The 17673-nt window shown below is 62.4% G+C and overlaps 1 protein-coding gene across 1 annotated transcript in view; it reads left to right on the forward strand.

The window, feature by feature from the left end:
* WNT7B (Wnt family member 7B) overlaps nt 1–10981 on the forward strand; it is a 49417-nt gene extending 38436 nt beyond the window's left edge. Inside the window, exons 3-4 of the mRNA XM_021687811.1 lie at nt 2385–2656; nt 8717–10981. Of these exons, the coding sequence (XP_021543486.1) occupies nt 2385–2656; nt 8717–9196 (752 nt within the window). The 3' untranslated portion in view covers nt 9197–10981. The remainder of the gene's footprint in view (nt 1–2384; nt 2657–8716) is intronic.
* The last annotated feature ends 6692 nt before the right edge of the window (nt 10982–17673 follow it).

Genomic DNA, 17673 nt, shown 5'->3' on the forward strand with positions numbered 1-17673 from the left:
TCAGCAAACTGTTTCACACCTTGGCACCTTTGGTCCTGCCATGCCCACTGCCAGGAGCGCACACGGCCACAGGCCACACAGACACTCCACAGACACACGCCATACACGTACACGCTCACACATGTCACACACACACTCATATGCACTTGCAGGGAGTTAACTCTAACCTCTTGTTAAGACTCCCTTTACCCAAGGTGTCACCTCCTCCAGGAAGCCTTCCCTGACTCTGCCCCTCACAGAGGCAGGTGGGGACACCCTTTGAGGTTCCTTGACCCCTGCGCCCCTTCTCGCAGAGCTCTGTGGTCACCTCCTCTCCTGGAACCCCCGACATAGTATACTGCATGCTCCCCTGCTGTGTGTGCCTCATGCATCCACGTGTGTGAGTTTGTCAGCAGGCCAGCAACAGTGGGGGGCTTGGTAACCCTGATGCCCATCCTTTCAGATCACCTGGACCTAACTTGAGGGGGAGCCCCATATTGTCCCTGTGCTTGACCCTGTGTCTGCCTGGGAGCTCCCAGCCAGCCCACCTCGACGTGCTCGGCTGGGGGCTCCTCGGTGCTCCCCAAAGGGCAGCTGTGCTGAGAGATGCTTCTCACAGGAGCGGTGCCAGGGCAGCAGAACCGTATGCTGCCGGTCAGCAGGCCGTGGGGGGTCGTGCACCGACCCGAGGCTGGGTGGGGGGTGGGTGTGGGCAGCAAGGGCCAGGAGAGGGGCGGGGCTGGACAGGAAGGCCGTGGCAGCCCTGTGTCCTTTGCAGACCCCAGTCTTGCTGGGGAGGAAGGAATGCCCAACACCACTCTCCCTTAGCTCTTCTCAGAGGAGGGACGTTTCCAGGGAGCTGTGGCCCCTCCTTTGCAGCAGTGGTCAACCAAAGCCTCCTCTACACTGGGCCTCCAAGACCAGCAGGTCCTACCCTGGTCCTCAGCCCAGATGGGAGAAACCCCAGGGAACAGGAACCCCCCAGAGGGAGAGCCCCCCAGGGGAAGCTCCCCCCAGCAGGCTGGTAGGTGAGGAGGTGGACCCCAGAGCACATATTCAAGGCCGATCACAGAGGGCATGCAGGTGGTGCTTAATGGATGTTCATGGAAAGGACATGACTTGACCTTCAACCCTCTCTCAATCTGGGGGTGATCACTCTAACTCCAGTAACGGGGATAGCGGTGGTCACAGGCACGGGGTCTATGCAAGCACAGGGACCTCACTGATCTCCACGCCCACAGTGCCAGCTGCTGAGGGCCACACAGACCTGCCCGTGGCCTGCAGAGAGCCTCGGAGCTCAGGGGCAAGAGAGGCCGGGCCAGGGAGGCAGGATGCCCAGGGCCCAGCCGGAGCCCGTGGAGAATAAAGATGGATTAGCGCCGGATCCCTCCATCTGGGAGGCCACGGGCCCCATGGAGCCAGGACGGCTCAGCGACAGGGCTAACCAGGTGAAAGGGGTCAAGTGCAATGAGGAGTCAGATCTGTGACTGAGGGAGAGAGGGCAGCCAGGGCCCCCTGCTGGCTGGCAGTCTGGAAAGGCTACCTGGAAGAGGCGGCATTGGAACCGGCCTTGGAAGGTCATTAGGATTTGGGAAGGGGAAGGAAATTCCATTAAAGAGACCAGGAGAACCCAGGAGCACATGAGCAGCACCGGAAGGAAAGAATTGTTGTTTTGGGCAGAGGACGGGGAGAGAGGGACGGGGAAGCCAGCTGGGCTCGGACGGAGGGCCTTCCCTTCCCAGCTCAGGCAGAAGAGAAGCAGTGAAGGTGCAGGGTAGAGGTGCCCAAACGGCACTGTGGGCCCCCGGGCTGGTGGCAGGGGCGTGAGGGAGCCGGGGAGGACTGGCACTCAAGGTCTGGGCAGTTCAGGGGGTCTCTGAGCCAGGCAGGGGTGCTGGAAGAGAGGAGAGGCCCAGGGAGCTGGGGCCTAGTGATGGGATGACGGGGTGGTCAGAGACAGGGAGGAGGCAACAAAGAGCCTGGAGTCGGGGCGCTCTGAGCTGCGTGGGTTCTGCCTGGTTCTCGGCTGGTGGGTGAGTGCGCCACGGAGATCCGCACAAGTGGCTGGTTCTCGAGGCGGGCAGAGGGGAGGGGGGCGGGGCCCAGACCCCACAGGCCTCCTCGCAGGGCCTGCCATGGCTCTCTGCCAGGGTTGGGGAAACTGCAGCTCTCCAGCCCAGGCTCTTGGGACAGGGAGAAAAGGTGACGGTGGTCTCACGTGCTGGTGGCAGGGCTGGGGGCACTGTCCTCACCATGACCCCGCAAGACGGGATCCGTCGGCCCCACGTTGCTGAGTCAGCAGCTCAGAGAGGGCCAGCGCCCAGGCCAGGGGCGCACAGCGGGCCAGCAGCAGGACGGGGCTGAGACCTGCGGGGCCTCACCGTGTGCACCTGATCCCCCCGCAGGGAGCCGCGAGGCCGCGTTCACATATGCCATCACCGCGGCCGGCGTGGCCCACGCCGTCACGGCCGCCTGCAGCCAGGGGAACCTGAGCAACTGCGGGTGTGACCGCGAGAAGCAGGGCTACTACAACCAGGCCGAGGGCTGGAAGTGGGGCGGCTGCTCGGCCGACGTGCGCTACGGCATCGACTTCTCCCGGCGCTTCGTGGACGCCCGTGAGATCAAGAAGAATGCGCGGCGCCTCATGAACCTGCACAACAACGAGGCCGGCAGAAAGGTAGGGCGGGCGCCGGGCCGGCGGCCCCGGGTGGGAGTCGGGGAGCAGTCGGGGCAGGGGGAGCGGCTGCGGCCCCACCTGGGCTCTGCCCCGCCCTGAGCCTCTGGGAGGGCGGTGCTTGGGGGCCGGGACCCCGGAGCTGTGAGGTTGGGGGCACTGGGCACTATGTCCCGCCTGACCCTCCCGGCAGCTCTAAGATGCGGGCCTGACTCTTCCCCTTTCAGAGGTCTGAAGACTGAGGCTGGGAGTGGGGCTCCGGTCCTCAGCGGCTCGGTGGCAGGGCGGAGACCAGGGCCGAGGGTGGGGGTGGCCCCTGGGCCACAGTACTGTGTCCCTGCCCTGGTACCAGACGGGTCGTACCAGCACACCGGAAAAGCTTCCTGGAGGAGGCTGCCTTTGGCTCAGATGGCCCTGACAGCCTGGAGGAAGGGATCTTCCCAGGAGGCTGGAGCAGCCTGAGGAAGAGTGGAAACTCCAAGCGGGGGGCTCTTGAGGAGCTGCCAGCTTCACACCTGGGGCGGAGCAGCGTGGTGGTGCAATAATGGAGGACATCCGGGCAGGACCACACTGGGGCAGAAGTCAGGGCGAGCCTGGCCCCATCTCAGGGAGATGAGGGCCCCAGATACTGGGCTGGGAGGAGCAGCCGCCATGGCGGCAAGATGGCCCGAGATAGGACGCCAGCCGAGCGGAACGCCTCTCCAGGTCTGGCTCCCCAGCCCCGGGGGCTGCGCCCAGGGCACCAGGGCCTGTGGGTGTCTGCAGGCATGAGACGGATGTGCCTGCCCTCTGCCCCAGGGACCACTGCAGAGGCCACCCGTTGCTCGCTCATTCACTCAACAAACACTCCCTGCCCCTTCTCTGTGCCAGGCGTGGGGAGACAAGGAGGAGGGAGACACTGCCCTGGCCGTGGGAGCTTCCGCGGCACCAAAGGTCCACATGAGGGGTGCAGAGGACATAGCCAGGAGCTGCGAGAGCGTGGAGACCCCGGGGGAGGGAGCAGAAGTTTCTGGGGGTGGTGATGTCCAAGCAGAGCCTCGAAGGACACGTCGGCGCTGAGAAGAGCCCAGGCAGAAGGAGTAGGCACTCGGAGCAGGGGCGGGCTGCTCAAGAAGTAAGCAAATGCTGGGACAGGCCTTGAAGGCCAAGCCAAGGGATCGACTTTATCTTGTAGTCATAAGCAGCCAGTGGTTATTAAATTGTTGGCAAATGGCTGGACGGACGGATGAATAAAAGAAGGAGTGACACAGTCTTTGCCTCTAAGGAGCTCACAGACAGCCTGTAGGGGCAGTCTGATCTCCATCTGTACCAGGGAAGGCAGAGGAAGGCAAGGTTCACGTCTCTGGAAGTATGAGGAGGGCTCCCTGGAGGAGGAGGTGTGCTGAGCCCTCGACGGGACCACCGCCCCTCGAGCCTCTGCCATAGCTTAGGTCCCGAGGAGGGGCCTTCCAGCACCCCTGGGAGGAAGGTCTCACTATCTCCATTTCACGCATGAGGACATGGAGGCCCACAGTGGGCAGCAGAGGCCCTGGTGGCTCCCGAGGCCTGAGCTCTGGTTGGCGCTTGCGGAGAAGTGTCCGAGGAAGCAGCAGAGATGTGGGGAAGGGCACTCCGGGCAGAGGGACCAGCACAACCGAGGCAGGGCTGGGGGGCTGGGGTGGGTGGGGTGGGGGTGCGACTCGGGTCACATGTGCGGTGCAGTGAGGCTGCTGGCCCAGCTCAGGGGCAGGCGAGGAGGCTGGCGTGTGCGACGGGCTCCTTGGTGAAGGGGCCACGACAGCCACGCTGGATTCTGGCCTCTGGCCCACAAGCATCACGGCAGGTCCCCGAGGCAGTGATGCTAGTGGCTTGAGGGCCAGGGGGCTTGGGTGTAGGAGGGTCAGCACGTCGGGTTTTGAACCGTGAAGCTGGAAACAGAGATGGGGAGTAAGGGAGAGGCAGGTTGTGGGGGAGAGGGCCCAGCAGGGCAGGGAGGCTGCAGGAAAGGGCTCTACAGGGGTCAGCAGCCAGGATTCTGGGGCTAGCACTGTCCCTGCCTGTCTGCAAGTCCTCTTCTGAGCCTCAGTCTGCTCATCCATACAGTGGACGTAATGTACCTTGTCCCCTTCCCCTGCTGTCCTTCCCACAGCCCCTGATCCTGAGCTGTGGAGCCCACCTGTAACCTGAGTCCTTGGCAAAAGCCACTGGGAGTGGCAGCTGTGACCCTGGGGGGCAGGGGTCCTTCTGCTCCCAGCAGCTCTGATCATGGTGGTAGTGGTGGGGTGGGGGGCTATGGCTTTGAGGTTTCCATAAGAACTGAGTCCTGATCTAAGAACTGAGGCTGGATCTTCTTTCTGGTCCCCATCATAGTTTGTCTAGGCTACCTCTGGCCCTCCAGGGCCAGAGTTCAGCAAGTTGGGTGGGAAGCAAGCTCACTGGTGCCACATGAAGTCCCACAGCCTGGAGGGCTCAAAGCAACAGAAATTTATTCTCATAGTTCTGGAGCCAGAAGTCCTAAATCCAGGTGTTAGCAGGGCCGCACCCTCTGATGGCTCTGGGGGAGGACCCTACCTGCCTCTTGGCGGCTCCAGAGGCTCCTTGGCTTGTGGCCTCATCAGCCTCATCATCCTGTCTGCCCCCATCTGCAAATGGTCTCCAGCTCTGGGTCCGATTTTTCTTCTGTCCCTTACAAGGACATGTGTCCTTGGGGTTAGGACGCACCCTGATCCAGGATGACCTCATCTCGAGCCTTAATTACACCAGCAAAGAACTATTTCCAAATAAGGTCGCATCCTGAGGTTCCGAGTGGGGAGACATTATTCAGCCCACCATGCCCCCGGTGGGCCAGGGTCAGACAGGCTGAGCAGGAGACCCGCTCACTGCTGGCTTCTGCGAGATTGAGGCCAAGGCCGCCCTGCCTAGCCCTCCCGTGGGCAGCGTGGCCTTTCCTGAGCAGCTACCCTGCTGTGTGGTCCCGAGTAGAGGGGCGGCAGGTGCAGAAGGAGGTGATACCTGAGCAGCAGATCTCTGCACCTACCAACCCCGAAAGGAAGGAGCCTGCCCAGCTGGGAAGACCTGGGGGCTGTTGCCAGGAGGGCTCCGGGCTCCTCTCGTGGGTGACAGAGATCTGAAGTCATTGCTGACGAGGGCCCCGAGCACTGGGAGCTCGGGCAGGACCCCCATCAGGTGGCCACAGCTCTTACCTGACCTCGTCTAGGCTCCAAGCTGGTCCTGCCCCAGGGGGCACATCATTCCGTTATCTGGATGAAAACCCAGGGTCCAGGGAGGGGTGACTTACGCGAAGTCCCCAGCTGAGAAGCTGCTGGCCACGCTGGGCCCCCAGGAAGTTGGGGCCACCTGGCCCCCCTCTCTCCCTCATGGCCTGGGCTCTTCACTTGGTGCCCACGCCCATCACACTGCGGCCTGGACGAGAGGGTGAAGCCGACATGGGCCTCACCCCCCAGGGCCTCACACACCCACGGAGGGTCAGGACACCACTGAGGGCCCAGAAACAAATGTGTGAGGCATGCCACGGCCCAGGGTGTGTGCCACTTCCCTCCCACCTGCCCGAGGCATGGTGGGTCACGTGCCTTCCGTGGGTGCCAGGACTGTGACCACCCCCCACCCCCAGCCTGGCCACAACTGAGCACTAGTCCCAGAGCCTGGGCCACACCCTTATTCCAGAAACAATACCAGCTTGGCCTTTTTCTGGAGGCCCCCATTCCACCCCCACACGACCCGGGTCGAGGGAAACCGAGGCCCCACTCCCCTGGGCGAGGCCGGGTCACTCTACACCCTCCCAGGGTGGTCTCCTGGGGCAGCAGGGCTGGCGCCACCATCGCTGTCACTCTTATCTCGAGGGCGCTGGAGACGGAAACGGCACATTCTTGAATCCTGTGATCACTTCCCAGGACAGGCTTGGTCCCAGGGGACCCAGCCAAGCGAGGATGCGGCTCCCTGCTCTGCAGACAGCTGCCCAATCGGCTTCATCTGCCGACTGTCACCGGCCTGGCCGCGCAGGGTCTGAATGTGCCTGGGTGGGCAGACAGCGGGGCACGCGGTGGGGGCGGGGCTGCACGGGCTTGATGAGGACAGGGAGGTGGGGGCAGGTGGCAGGGCGAGGTGGGGGGCAGCCTGGGCCACCTGGCCTGGGCACCCCTGGCAGGTCTCAGGCCATCACGGCCTATCTGAGGAGGAATCATCTGGGCCAGCAGCCTGGGGTGGGGTGCACTGCCCCCCACGCTGGGGACTCTGAGTGGGGCACCCATCTGGTCCGTTCTTGGCCTGAGGGGCGGACACGGTAGGCAGTGCGGCCAGGGCAAGAGAAGCTTCCTGGCCTTGAAGGGCAGGTTGGTGGGGGAAGGGTCTTTCTGGGGAGGGGAGAGTTGAAGCAAAGAGGAACATGGGGTGAGGGTGAGGGTGAGGGAGGGGAGAGGATGGACAGGAGTGCGGGGAGAGGGGCAGGAAGCAGACAGGATATTCTTTCCCCTGGAGGGGGTCCCACCCTTCACCTAGACCCCCAGAGCAGATTTCCGGTCCATGCCCTCAACCCAGACACCCTGTGGCCCTGTAATTCCAGTTTGGAATATTCCTTCCTCCTGACGCTGGGGCCCTCCCCTGCTCAGTCCTCCCCTGGTGGACCATCAGCCTCCCCCCCTCCCCCCATCCCAGCCTCCCGGGTCTCCCCCCGCAGGACATCATCCACAGGATGCTGGACCAGGGAATCCGCCCCCCACCCCAGATCCAGGACATCAGCCTCAGGGCTCACCCAGCCACCCACATGACGCTCATGTGGGCTTGTCTGCACTGCACCCTCCAGGAACATCCTCCTCTCTGCCTAATGAGCAGCTCCTCCTTCTCCATCCACACTCCATGCAGGCACCCCTCCTCCAAGAACCCCCGTTACCATGGCAGGGGGCGGCTCCCAGAGCCCCCACCTGACAGTTTGCGTAGGCTTCCTCTTCTGTTCCCCATGCTGGACTGTGAGCCCCCGAGGTCCCTGCCCAGGACCAGAGGTCCATGAGGGCAGGGCAGGGAAAGTGATCTGGATAGCGGCTGGCCCTGTGGGATGTTCCTCATTCATTCATTCACTCATTCATTCATCCATTCATTGTGGGGCTCCTAGTCTGGGCCAGGGCTGGGGTTCTGGCCCAGGAGGCAGGGAGTGGCCAAGTTCCCTCAGGGCTGGGCTGCCCAGGTGAGGCCAGCGGAGCCGGGACAGCTGACAAATGGCCCTTCTTCAGCCATGGGGCGGCAGCTAATGATTCCCCATCTTTAATCAGGCCGGCTGGCAGGGCCCTTTCGATCCAGGTAAATGAGTACCTGGGGTCAGGGCTGGCTCTGGGAATCGGCCTTCCGGGACCATGGAGGGAGGCCCAAGGAAAACACACGGCTGCGCCCATCGTGGGCCCTCGGGGAGCTGGGAAGAAAGAACAACACTGTCGGGGGCTGGCTTCCCAGCAGGTGGCACGCCTGGGCCTCGCTGACCCGTGCCCTCACCTCCTGCTCATGCACCCCCTCTCGTCCTTCAGCAGACGTGCACAGAGCTCCATGCAAATACCACACTTTCACTGAACAGCCATTTATTAGGCACCAACTACATGCCGGGCCCTACCCTGGGCATGAGGGCAGGGAGTACAGAGATGGAGAGATGGGGATCTGCAATTAATAAGCACCTACTGTGGCTGGGCCGGGATCACCATCAGGCACCTCCTCCCCACCTGGCTGGGCGCAAGCCCCACGCTCCTGACCCTCAGTTTCCCCATCAGCACACTGACCTGAAGGATTGTGAGAATTTAGTGAACCACATTTGATAAACATATACCGTGCTCTGCCAAGTCCTGGACATTCTCATTGCACCCTCACAAGGTCCCCTGCAGTAGGGACCTATGGTCAGCAGCCCCATTCCATGGATGAGGAGAGGGAGGCTCAGGAGGGGGAGGCACTCAGGCGTGGTCCTGCAGCGGGAAGTCGGGGTGCCGGCTCCGGGCCAGGCTGGAGGCAAGGGCAGGCGGGGGCGGGGTGCCCAGGCGGTTGTGGCAGGGGGTGTCCACGCACACCGAGCTCCTGCCCTGTCGCCCGCAGGTCCTGGAGGAGCGCATGAAGCTGGAGTGCAAGTGCCACGGCGTGTCGGGCTCGTGCACCACCAAGACGTGCTGGACCACGCTGCCCAAGTTCCGCGAGGTGGGCCACATGCTCAAGGAGAAGTACAACGCAGCCGTGCAGGTGGAGGTGGTGCGGGCCAGCCGCCTGCGGCAGCCCACCTTCCTGCGCATCAAGCAGCTGCGCAGCTACCAGAAGCCCATGGAGACGGACCTGGTGTACATCGAGAAGTCGCCCAACTACTGCGAGGAGGACGCGGCCACGGGCAGCGTGGGCACGCAGGGCCGCCTGTGCAACCGCACGTCGCCGGGCGCGGACGGCTGCGACACCATGTGCTGCGGCCGTGGCTACAACACGCACCAGTACACCAAGGTGTGGCAGTGCAACTGCAAGTTCCACTGGTGCTGCTTCGTCAAGTGCAACACCTGCAGCGAGCGCACCGAGGTCTTCACCTGCAAGTGAGCGCCGCCCCGCCCCGCAGGCACGCACGCGCACGCGCACGCCGCTCCTCCGGCGCCCCCTCGCCACCCGCAGGGGCTCCTGTCCGCCGCCTCGGCGCTTCTGCGGCCCGAGCCCCCGAGCCGTGCCCCAGACCCGGCCGGGAGGAAGGGCGAGGCCGACGGCCCTGGTGTCCCTCTGGGGCCCAGGGAGCTCCCGTGCTCTTCTCTGGAGAAGCGAACCCTCCTGGGAAGCAGAGCGACGAGACTCCGAGCGTCCCCCTCCCCCACCTGGCGGCACGACGGACGGACGGATGGACGGACGGACGTGGAAATGCCATGCCGGCCGGCCCACGCCACGCGGGACCCCATCAGCCGCCGGGGCCTCTGGGTGGTCTGGGCAGATGTTGACAAAGTTTATTTATGTGTTTAGTATCAGAAAAGAATTCTTAGCACTAAGGCATAGCCAGTCCTAACTCTGTACTCCGTGTTAGCGCATCCCCTGTGGCCCTCTGCTTCCTCTCCCCGCCTCTCTGGCCCGGGGGAGCATCCCCGTGCACAGCACCCTCTGGCCCTGCCCCAAGAGGGCCTCTGAGGAGAGCCATGGACAGGGACCCTTCTTCTTGAAAATCATATCACACAAATCAAAATGTCACCCACGTCAGGCTCCAGGAGTGCTGTGTCCCCTCCCTAATGCTGTCACCCGCCCAGCGCCCCCGCCAGCCTGGCAGCCTCAGTTTACAGAGCCCCCTCCCTGCTCTTCCTCACCCTCCCCTCCGCCCCTCGCTGGGAGCCAGACGGAACCCTCGGACAGCCCTGCGCCGGCAGTGGGATGGCGGGGTGGGGGCGGTTCAGGGGTGTCTTCCTTCTTTGACAGATGCAGACGCTGAGGCCCAGAAGGGCTCGAGAATGAGCCAGAGACCCTAAAGTTATGACCCTGGGCTGTGTGCTCTGGGGACACCCATGGTGGCATGAGACTGCCCCCATGATTTGAGAGATCTGGCTGTGCCCCTCCTCCCCTGCTGTCAGCTGCACGGGGACCTGCCCCCCCAAAGGTACTTGCTGGGGTTTCTCTGGTGGCCTCGTGTCCAGTCCTCCTCCTTGGGCCATGACTCCAAAGCTGGGAAAGCTCGGATCCAGGGTGTCACTTGGCCAGGGCCCCGCCTGCTGTCCCGGCAGGTGTCTGCCCTCCAGACCCTCCCAGGGTCCCCACGTGCACACCCTCCCCTGAAGTTCAGCTCACCCTGAAACTTGAGAAGGGGCCCCTGCTCAGTTCTCAACCGTGCATGCTGCGGGGAGAGGCAGAACCCTGGGACTTGGGGCTGAGGTATCCTCTGTGAGCACTCCACTGTCCCTCGGGGAGTCTGAGGCATTGAGTGGGTGACTTGCCGGCAAGGAGGCAAGCTGGCTTCTGGCGTGCTGCCCTCCACTGCCCGTGTACCCACCCCCTGCCCCAGATTTAGGGTATTTTCTTGCAGAAACCTGTGGAAATGTGTCCTCAGGCAGCTGACAAGCCAAGTGGGCTAGACATTAGCCTGGGGTGAGTGACCCTGTCCGGGCCCTGGCCCTGGCATCGACCCCATGTGCCCCCGACGATGCCAGGACACTCCATCAGCTGCTGTTCCGGGTACTTCCAGGCCACGGTGAATGACCCGCCCCCGGCCCCCCCACCTCCCCGGGTCCCAGGACACTCCTCTGAGTCCACAGGCCCGGCACCCTCTGCCAAGGAACCTGGTTAACTTATATTGTTTATAGCGTTGAAATGTCTATCATGTCTTTTAAATTATTGTGACCTACACTGGGTACTGGAGGGAGGGGACAGCCTCGTGCATCCCCCGAGCCAGGCTCCTCCTTCTGCTTGAAATGGACTCTTGGGACCCCTGATGCCATTGACATGCACACTGTCCAGGCGCCTCTGCCGAGACCCTCCTCCATAGTCTGTCAGCGGCAGCCCTTCCCTTGGGGGAGAGGGGGTCAATGTGGCCCGGGTGGGGCGGTGGCGGTCAGGGCCCCGTGTGTCCCTGTGGCGCTCCCACTTGAGGGGAGCTGGTGGGTTTCGGATGAGCTGTGTCCCGCCTTCCCTGGAGGGGAGCACCCGGCTCCAATAAAGCTGGAATCAGAAGTGAGTGTGTGTGGAACCCACGCGACGCCCTTGCAGCTCTTTTCCCCCGGAGGTGGGGACGTACATGCTGTCCACGGAGGACCCTGGGTCTCAAGCCCCTCGGCCTTCAGGTGCCCCAGCTTTCTGACTTCCTTACCCCTCTCTGCAGGCTGGGCAGGCACTGTGCCCATGTACCTCCATCCTCACACCTTGCCCTGTCCTCCCACCTTGCCCAGGTCCCAAGGGAGGCCTTGAGCCATACAAGCCTCCAGGCACATTTGGGGGCCACCCCACCCAGCAAGGGCCACTGGTGGTGGCTGGACACAGACCCGGAGGCCTCTCTGGACAGCCTGGGCTCAGGGTATGGGGACAAGAGGCCACGGGTCTGGTGCCAGAACCAACTCATGGGGCTGGGTGGGGACTGTTCTTAGGAGAATGGGGGGCTTGGAGGTGGGGGACCCACAGCCAGGAGGCCCTGGTTCCATCTGTCTCCCTCTGTGTCTCCCTTTTGCTTCGGACCCCAACTGGTCTCGGGATCCCTACGGGTCCGTCAGTTGTGTCTGGTGGGTTTTAGCTCAGGTGCCCCTCTTGGGGTGCTCCTAGCCGTCTCTGGGTGTGGGGAGACAGCCCGAGGCCTCTGGGAGCTAGGCAGCCCCTGGCTGGCCACCAGGCCCTGCTGTTTCTTGTGGTAACCGTGTGAGCACAGGAGGATGAATGGCATTCCTGCTGAGGGCTGGAAGGCATGCGGCGGGGCCGGTTTGGCCACTGCCCGCTGTCCCGGCAGCCTGGCATCGGGCGGAACCGCTGATCCAACAAGGCCCCGTCCACACTGTGCCCGCCGGGGCACCCACGGAGCCTGGCCCCAGACCCAGATCCCAGTGGAGGGGCCACCCAGTGGGCTTCTGGAGGAGAATGTGTCCCTGGAGGGTGGAGATGGGGAGAAAGATGCAAAAATCCCTGGACTTGAAGCCGAAGCCCATTTCCTTCCGACACCCAGGTGTGGACAGCCTCTAGGGTGGCCCTACCCGATATATGGCCTCAGTTTCCCCATCTGAGAGGAGGAGGTGGCCCAGGCAAGCACTTGGTGGTTAGTGGGGCCCGTGGGGCCGGGGCCTGGGCTGGGCAGTTTGGCAGGAGGCCCCAGTTCCCTGTGAGACGGTAAGCAAATCCGCGGTGGTGGCTGCAGCAGAACCCGGGGTCCGGCTACTCCCACAGGGCCAGGAATGAGGAAAGAGCTTCGAGAATGCCACGGCCCCGGTGCCCAGACTGTACTTACTTCTTGGCCATGGTTCAACCCCAGCCCCGGCCTCCCAGGGCCGCCCAGCACATCCTCCGAGGGGCCCTGCCTGAGGCATTGAGCTCACACGGCCTAGCCTGCCTGGGGGCCCACCTGACCCCCAGCCCCGGGCTCCGCCTCTGAGGCTAAGATATCAGGAGCATCCCCAGGCAGTCTCCAGCTCCCCCAGTGGCTCGTTCCCATCCGAGTGGCGTCCCTGTCCCCTTGGCTCTGGTCGCCTTGCTCTTAGCTGGCCCCGGGCGTGCCAGGCGCCTTCCTGCCTCTCCGCATTTGCCAGGGGTGCTCCTTCTCCAGACTTGCCTTCCCGCTGTGCTCCAAGAGGCAGTCACCAAGCAGGTGTTGGATGTGGGCAGACCACCAGGCATTCATTCATTTCTTGCTCATTTGCTTGTTCTGTGGCGCTGGAGGCTGGGCCCCAGGAACAGTGGGGGCTCATGCCTGACCTTGACCTCCAGGGGCTCTGGCTCTTCACTTGGCTCCCCTGCCCTGAGCAGCCACCTATTCTCAGGTGCAGCTGCTGGCTGAGACAGCCTGAAAGACAGGAAAAGGCTTTGGGCGGATGCTTGCACAGCTCTGGGCCTCAGTTTTCCTCTCTAGAATGGGTATAGGGGAGCAAGCAGTGCCTGGCCAGGCCCGGCTCCCTCTTTCTCTGTGTGGAGGGTGCCCCTGCCCACACTTTGCTCACGAGCTGAGCTTTAGCACCAAGACCACTCCCCACCTGCCCCCCACCCAGGGCTGCCCAGGCTGTCCACCCAGATGCTATCTGTGGTGGGAGCTCCCAGGGTCCCGTGGCCCTGGTAGGTATAGGCCTTGGTGTGGCCTTCAGAGTCCATCTCCTACAGCCCATCTCCACCCTGCCTCCATACAGAGCCCCCTGCCCTGCCGGCAAGCCAGCCCTCCCCAGAGCTCCCCATGGAGCTCCCCACCACCTCCTGCCCCTGCCCAGCCTCCACCCCTGCTGTGCCCTCCCGCCGGGATGGCCTTTCTTTTTTTCACTTTTTTTTTTTTTAAGATTTTATTTATTTGAGAGAGAGAATGAGAGAGAGCAAGCACATGAGAGGGGGGAGGGTCAGAGGGAGAAGCAGACTCCCTGCCGAGCAGGGAGCCCGATGCGGGACTCGATCCAGGGACTCCAGGATCATGACCTGAGCCGAAGGCAGTCGCTTAACCAACTGAGCCACCCAGGCGCCCTGGGATGGCCTTTCTACCACATCCCTTGCCCACACCCCTCCTTCCCATAATGCCTACCTTCCCAGCAAGCTTGCTGGGGCCCTGCTCTCTCCTTCACCCTCCACCCCAGTTTTTACCCTGACGGAGAGGGGTATCGCTGCCATGACTGTCCCTGTACCCAGCAGGCCTAGGGGCCTTAGAAGTGAGAGGCTCTATGGAACCCTGAACACTCCTACTATGCCAGACACGGGGTCTGGTTCACAGGGACCCACCACCTTCACAATACCCCTTCCCTACACAGGTCAGGGCTAACTCCATTTTACAGATGGGAAAACCCAGGCACAGAGAACAAAAGTGTTCTGCCCGAGGTCACACATAGCTGGCAGAGGCAGAATCAGGATTGGAACTCCTGTCCTCCAGGGTCTTCCTTCTACCCAACTCATATGCCTCCTCCCACAAGGGGAAACTGAGGCCCTGGGATCTTGCCCAAGGCTGTACAGAGACGAGCGGGAAGGGAATGGCTGAGGCAAGTCCTGGGGAGGAGGTGATGGCCGTGCTCTGTCTTGGCCGATGACAGAACAGGAAAGACCGGGTTGAAGGCAGCAGGCAGGATCTGGGTTAGACGTCTGGGTGAACTTCACACCTCCCCAGGCTGGGAGGCAGGTGGGCTGGGGAAGAGAGGCGAGCAGAGGCTGGGGCCCCTCGCACTCAGGCACACAGGGAAAGTGCGAGTTCCCCTGAGTGGGGCGGCCAGGGCTGCTCCTGGGAGGCACCAGGCCAGCCAGGAACGGGGCCACCAGGAGCCAAGAGGTTCAGCTGGATGTCAGTCTAGAGCTCGCCTGCTGCTGTCCTGGCCCCTTCCCTCCTCTGGGTATGAGTTTGAGCCCACCTTCCTTCTCTGGGATGCTGCCTGCCTGCCCATCAAGTCCTTGGCCTTGCAGGGCCCGGGGACTCAGCAGCCTGGCCTGGGCGTCCCAGGCCCTGTGAGTCTCGGAAGGCCCGAGAGGGCTGTGGGCTTGGCAGCCACTGCAGAGCCCAGCAGAGGCCTGGGCGGTGGTCGGGGGGTTGGCAAAGACACTGGGGCTTGGGGCTCCTTTACAGGCCGCCCGGGACAAGGCCAGAACTGCCTGGCCAGCTCCCCTGCCTGGCCCTTCCCCGGTGTGTTTGGACACGGCAGGAATTCTGCAGCCATCTGGGACGGGGAAGAAAAGAAAGCCCTCATGGCCTTGCAAGGAAGGAACCCAGAGGCACGCCGTGCAGGTCCAGGATCAGGGGTCCTCTTACTCCACCTGCAGGCAGATGCCAGTGGCCGACAGGGCAGGCCTGGGACACCCTCCAGATGCTGGACACAGGTGGCCTTCTTGGGGCCGCTGGTCTCCGGTGGGTGGCCAGCCCACCCACCTTGAGGCCTGAGGGTGGCCTTTAGGACTCCAGTCCTTCCAGGACCGACCCAGTAGGGGGTCTAGGCTGGCACTTCTGGGCAGGACACCTGGGGAGGCCTCTCCAGGTGTCTGCAGCTCCAGAAGCCCCCTGTCTGAGCTGCTGGGGCTGGGCCACAACTGGGGCCATTCTGCTGGCTTGGCCTGTGTACCCCACCCCCCTGCCCCAATGTGGGCTGGTGAGGAGGGCGGCTTTGCCTAAGGTCTGTCCCCTGGTTTCTGGCTCAAACCCTCACTTCTGGTTCCTGAGCCCCTGGCTTTTCCACCAAGCAGGACAGGATATGGCATCCAACCATTCACACATTCTTTTGTCCATTTGTCCGTCATTGCTGAACTCCTCAGTGCCCAGAGCTTGGCTACGGACTGGGGGTTCCAGAGCTGAATGTGAAATGAACTCTTCTCTTAATTAGTCCCAGGCCGGGATGGGGGACAGGAGGGTGAAAAAACAGGCCCCTTCAGCCCCCCATACTCATGGCTGCAGTGGAGGGAAGTAGGGTCTGGGAGTGCAGAAGAGTGTGGAACCCAGCCTTGGGTGGACGCTGGGGTAGAGAGTAAAGGCTTCTTAGAGGAGCTGGCGTCCAGGCCGAGGCCCAGAAAAAAAGGGAAGAAAGAAAGGAGGTGGGAGGGACACTGAAGGAAAAGGGATGCTTCGGGCATGAGACGAGGAGAGAGGCTCTAACGTGGCCTGGGGTAACTTTGTGGATGGTGGAGCATGGGGCTTGGGGGGCTGGGCAGTGGGGAGAGCAGAGCTTGAAGAGCTGCCCCACACCTGATAAGGTTCCAGAAGGCTCTGGAAGGCCATAAGGGAACCTTGCACTTGAACCTCATGGTTTTTAGCATCTGGCAGGAACACTCTGGGCACCTTTCCCTGTGTGGCCCACAGAGTCCCGTGCTTTCTGGGCAAAGGGCCGGTATACCAGCTGCCTTCCCTGATGCTCTGTCTGGAGCCCCTGTTTTCCAGTAGAAAAGTGTCTCAAATAAGGGTCCTTGGGCTGTGAAGGGTGTGGGGAGTGAGGGCTGGGCACCAGGGGCCCTCCTGAGGCTGCTCCTGTCCATCCTGGTCCTTCTGCTGGGCTCTATAGAGGGCCAGGGCTGTTGGTTACCAAGGGTTTTCCAGGCCTTGGGCTGCTTTATGAGGTCCCACCAGCTCAATGAAAACATTTGAGGAAAGGCCTCCCTGGGCCTCAGTTGCTCTCTTTGGACTGGCTGATCCCATCAGAGCCTCATCAGAGCCAGGATGGGCTCAGCCTGGGTGAGCACTGAGCAGGCCACCCCCAGGTCTGGCCTCTTTGGGCTAACAAGGCCACACCAGGATTTTGAGCTTCTCCTTGTCATCCAATCTGGGAGGGCGCACCCTGCCTGCTGAGAGAGTGGGGATAGCCTTGTCGATGTGTCCTGACATGGGCAGGGTGATTAACACCTGCTTCCCCTTCTGGGTTCCCAGGGAAGAGAGATCGATTAAATCTCAGTGACAAGCACTCTGGGAGAGGCAGGGAAGTTGGTGGCAACATAGCTGAGCTGATTCTCGGAGCGAGAGGAGTGCCCATTGCAGGGTGGGGTGCTCCCTTACTCAAAGGGCCCCTCTCTCATGGAGGGGCCTGCAGGCCATCAGGGTCAACCAGTGCATCATTGAGGAGACTTTGGGGCAGCCCTGGGAGGCCCAGCAGGGGGCAGGCCTCAGGCCATATTAGGAGAACTTTCTCGCAGCCAGATCTATAAAGAGGGAGTTCCTGACAGTCACTAGAGGAATCCAAGCATGGTTTGATCTCCATGTAACGGAGAGGGAGGTATGCAGTTCTCTGGTGCTCTGATCCCATGATTCTCAGACACGGAGAGTATGCGCTGTGCAGCTCGGGTCCAGGACTCTCGGTTCTGTGGTTGGGAGGCATCAAGTTCTGGGTCAGGGAGGAGGGCGGACTGTGCCAGGCTCAGAGAAGGCTGCCCTCTCCTCTTGTCCTGACATTGGAGTTCCCTTTGGAGGTGAGACGCGCTTTGCCTCACCCTTGTTCATGCATTTCACAAATACTGTGCACCCCCACGTGTCAGGTGCTGGGGAAGCCACCAAGGGGGGCCGATGGTCTGGAGGGTGCACGAGGCAATAAGCATCTATCGAGAATGGGGAAAACATCACGAACCATCAAGTATTCGGCATGGCAGAAGGAAAAAGTCAGGGCAGGTTATGTCAGATGAGCGGGGTCAGAGTGGGCCAGGTGGATGAGCCAGTGCATGAGGGAGACCAGGAAGACGTGGAGGGACTTCCAGGCAGAGGGACAGCCAGGCCAGAGGTGTGGAGGAAAGAGAATGAGGGGCAGGCTGGGGGAGCTGCAGGGAGTGGCGTGGCTGGAACAGAGTGAGGGAAGGGAGAGCAGGGAAGTGGCTGGACAGACAGCAGCTCTGGGTCATGGGCGCCTGTGAGGTCTTGAGATTTTTCTCCCAGCCACAGGCACCGCAAGGCTTTTGGCAGGTAGGGCTATGGGTCTACCTTCATCTCTCAT

The sequence above is a fragment of the Neomonachus schauinslandi genome, chromosome 5 (genome assembly GCF_002201575.2).
Source record: "Neomonachus schauinslandi chromosome 5, ASM220157v2, whole genome shotgun sequence".
Classification (NCBI taxonomy): Eukaryota; Metazoa; Chordata; class Mammalia; order Carnivora; family Phocidae; genus Neomonachus; species Neomonachus schauinslandi.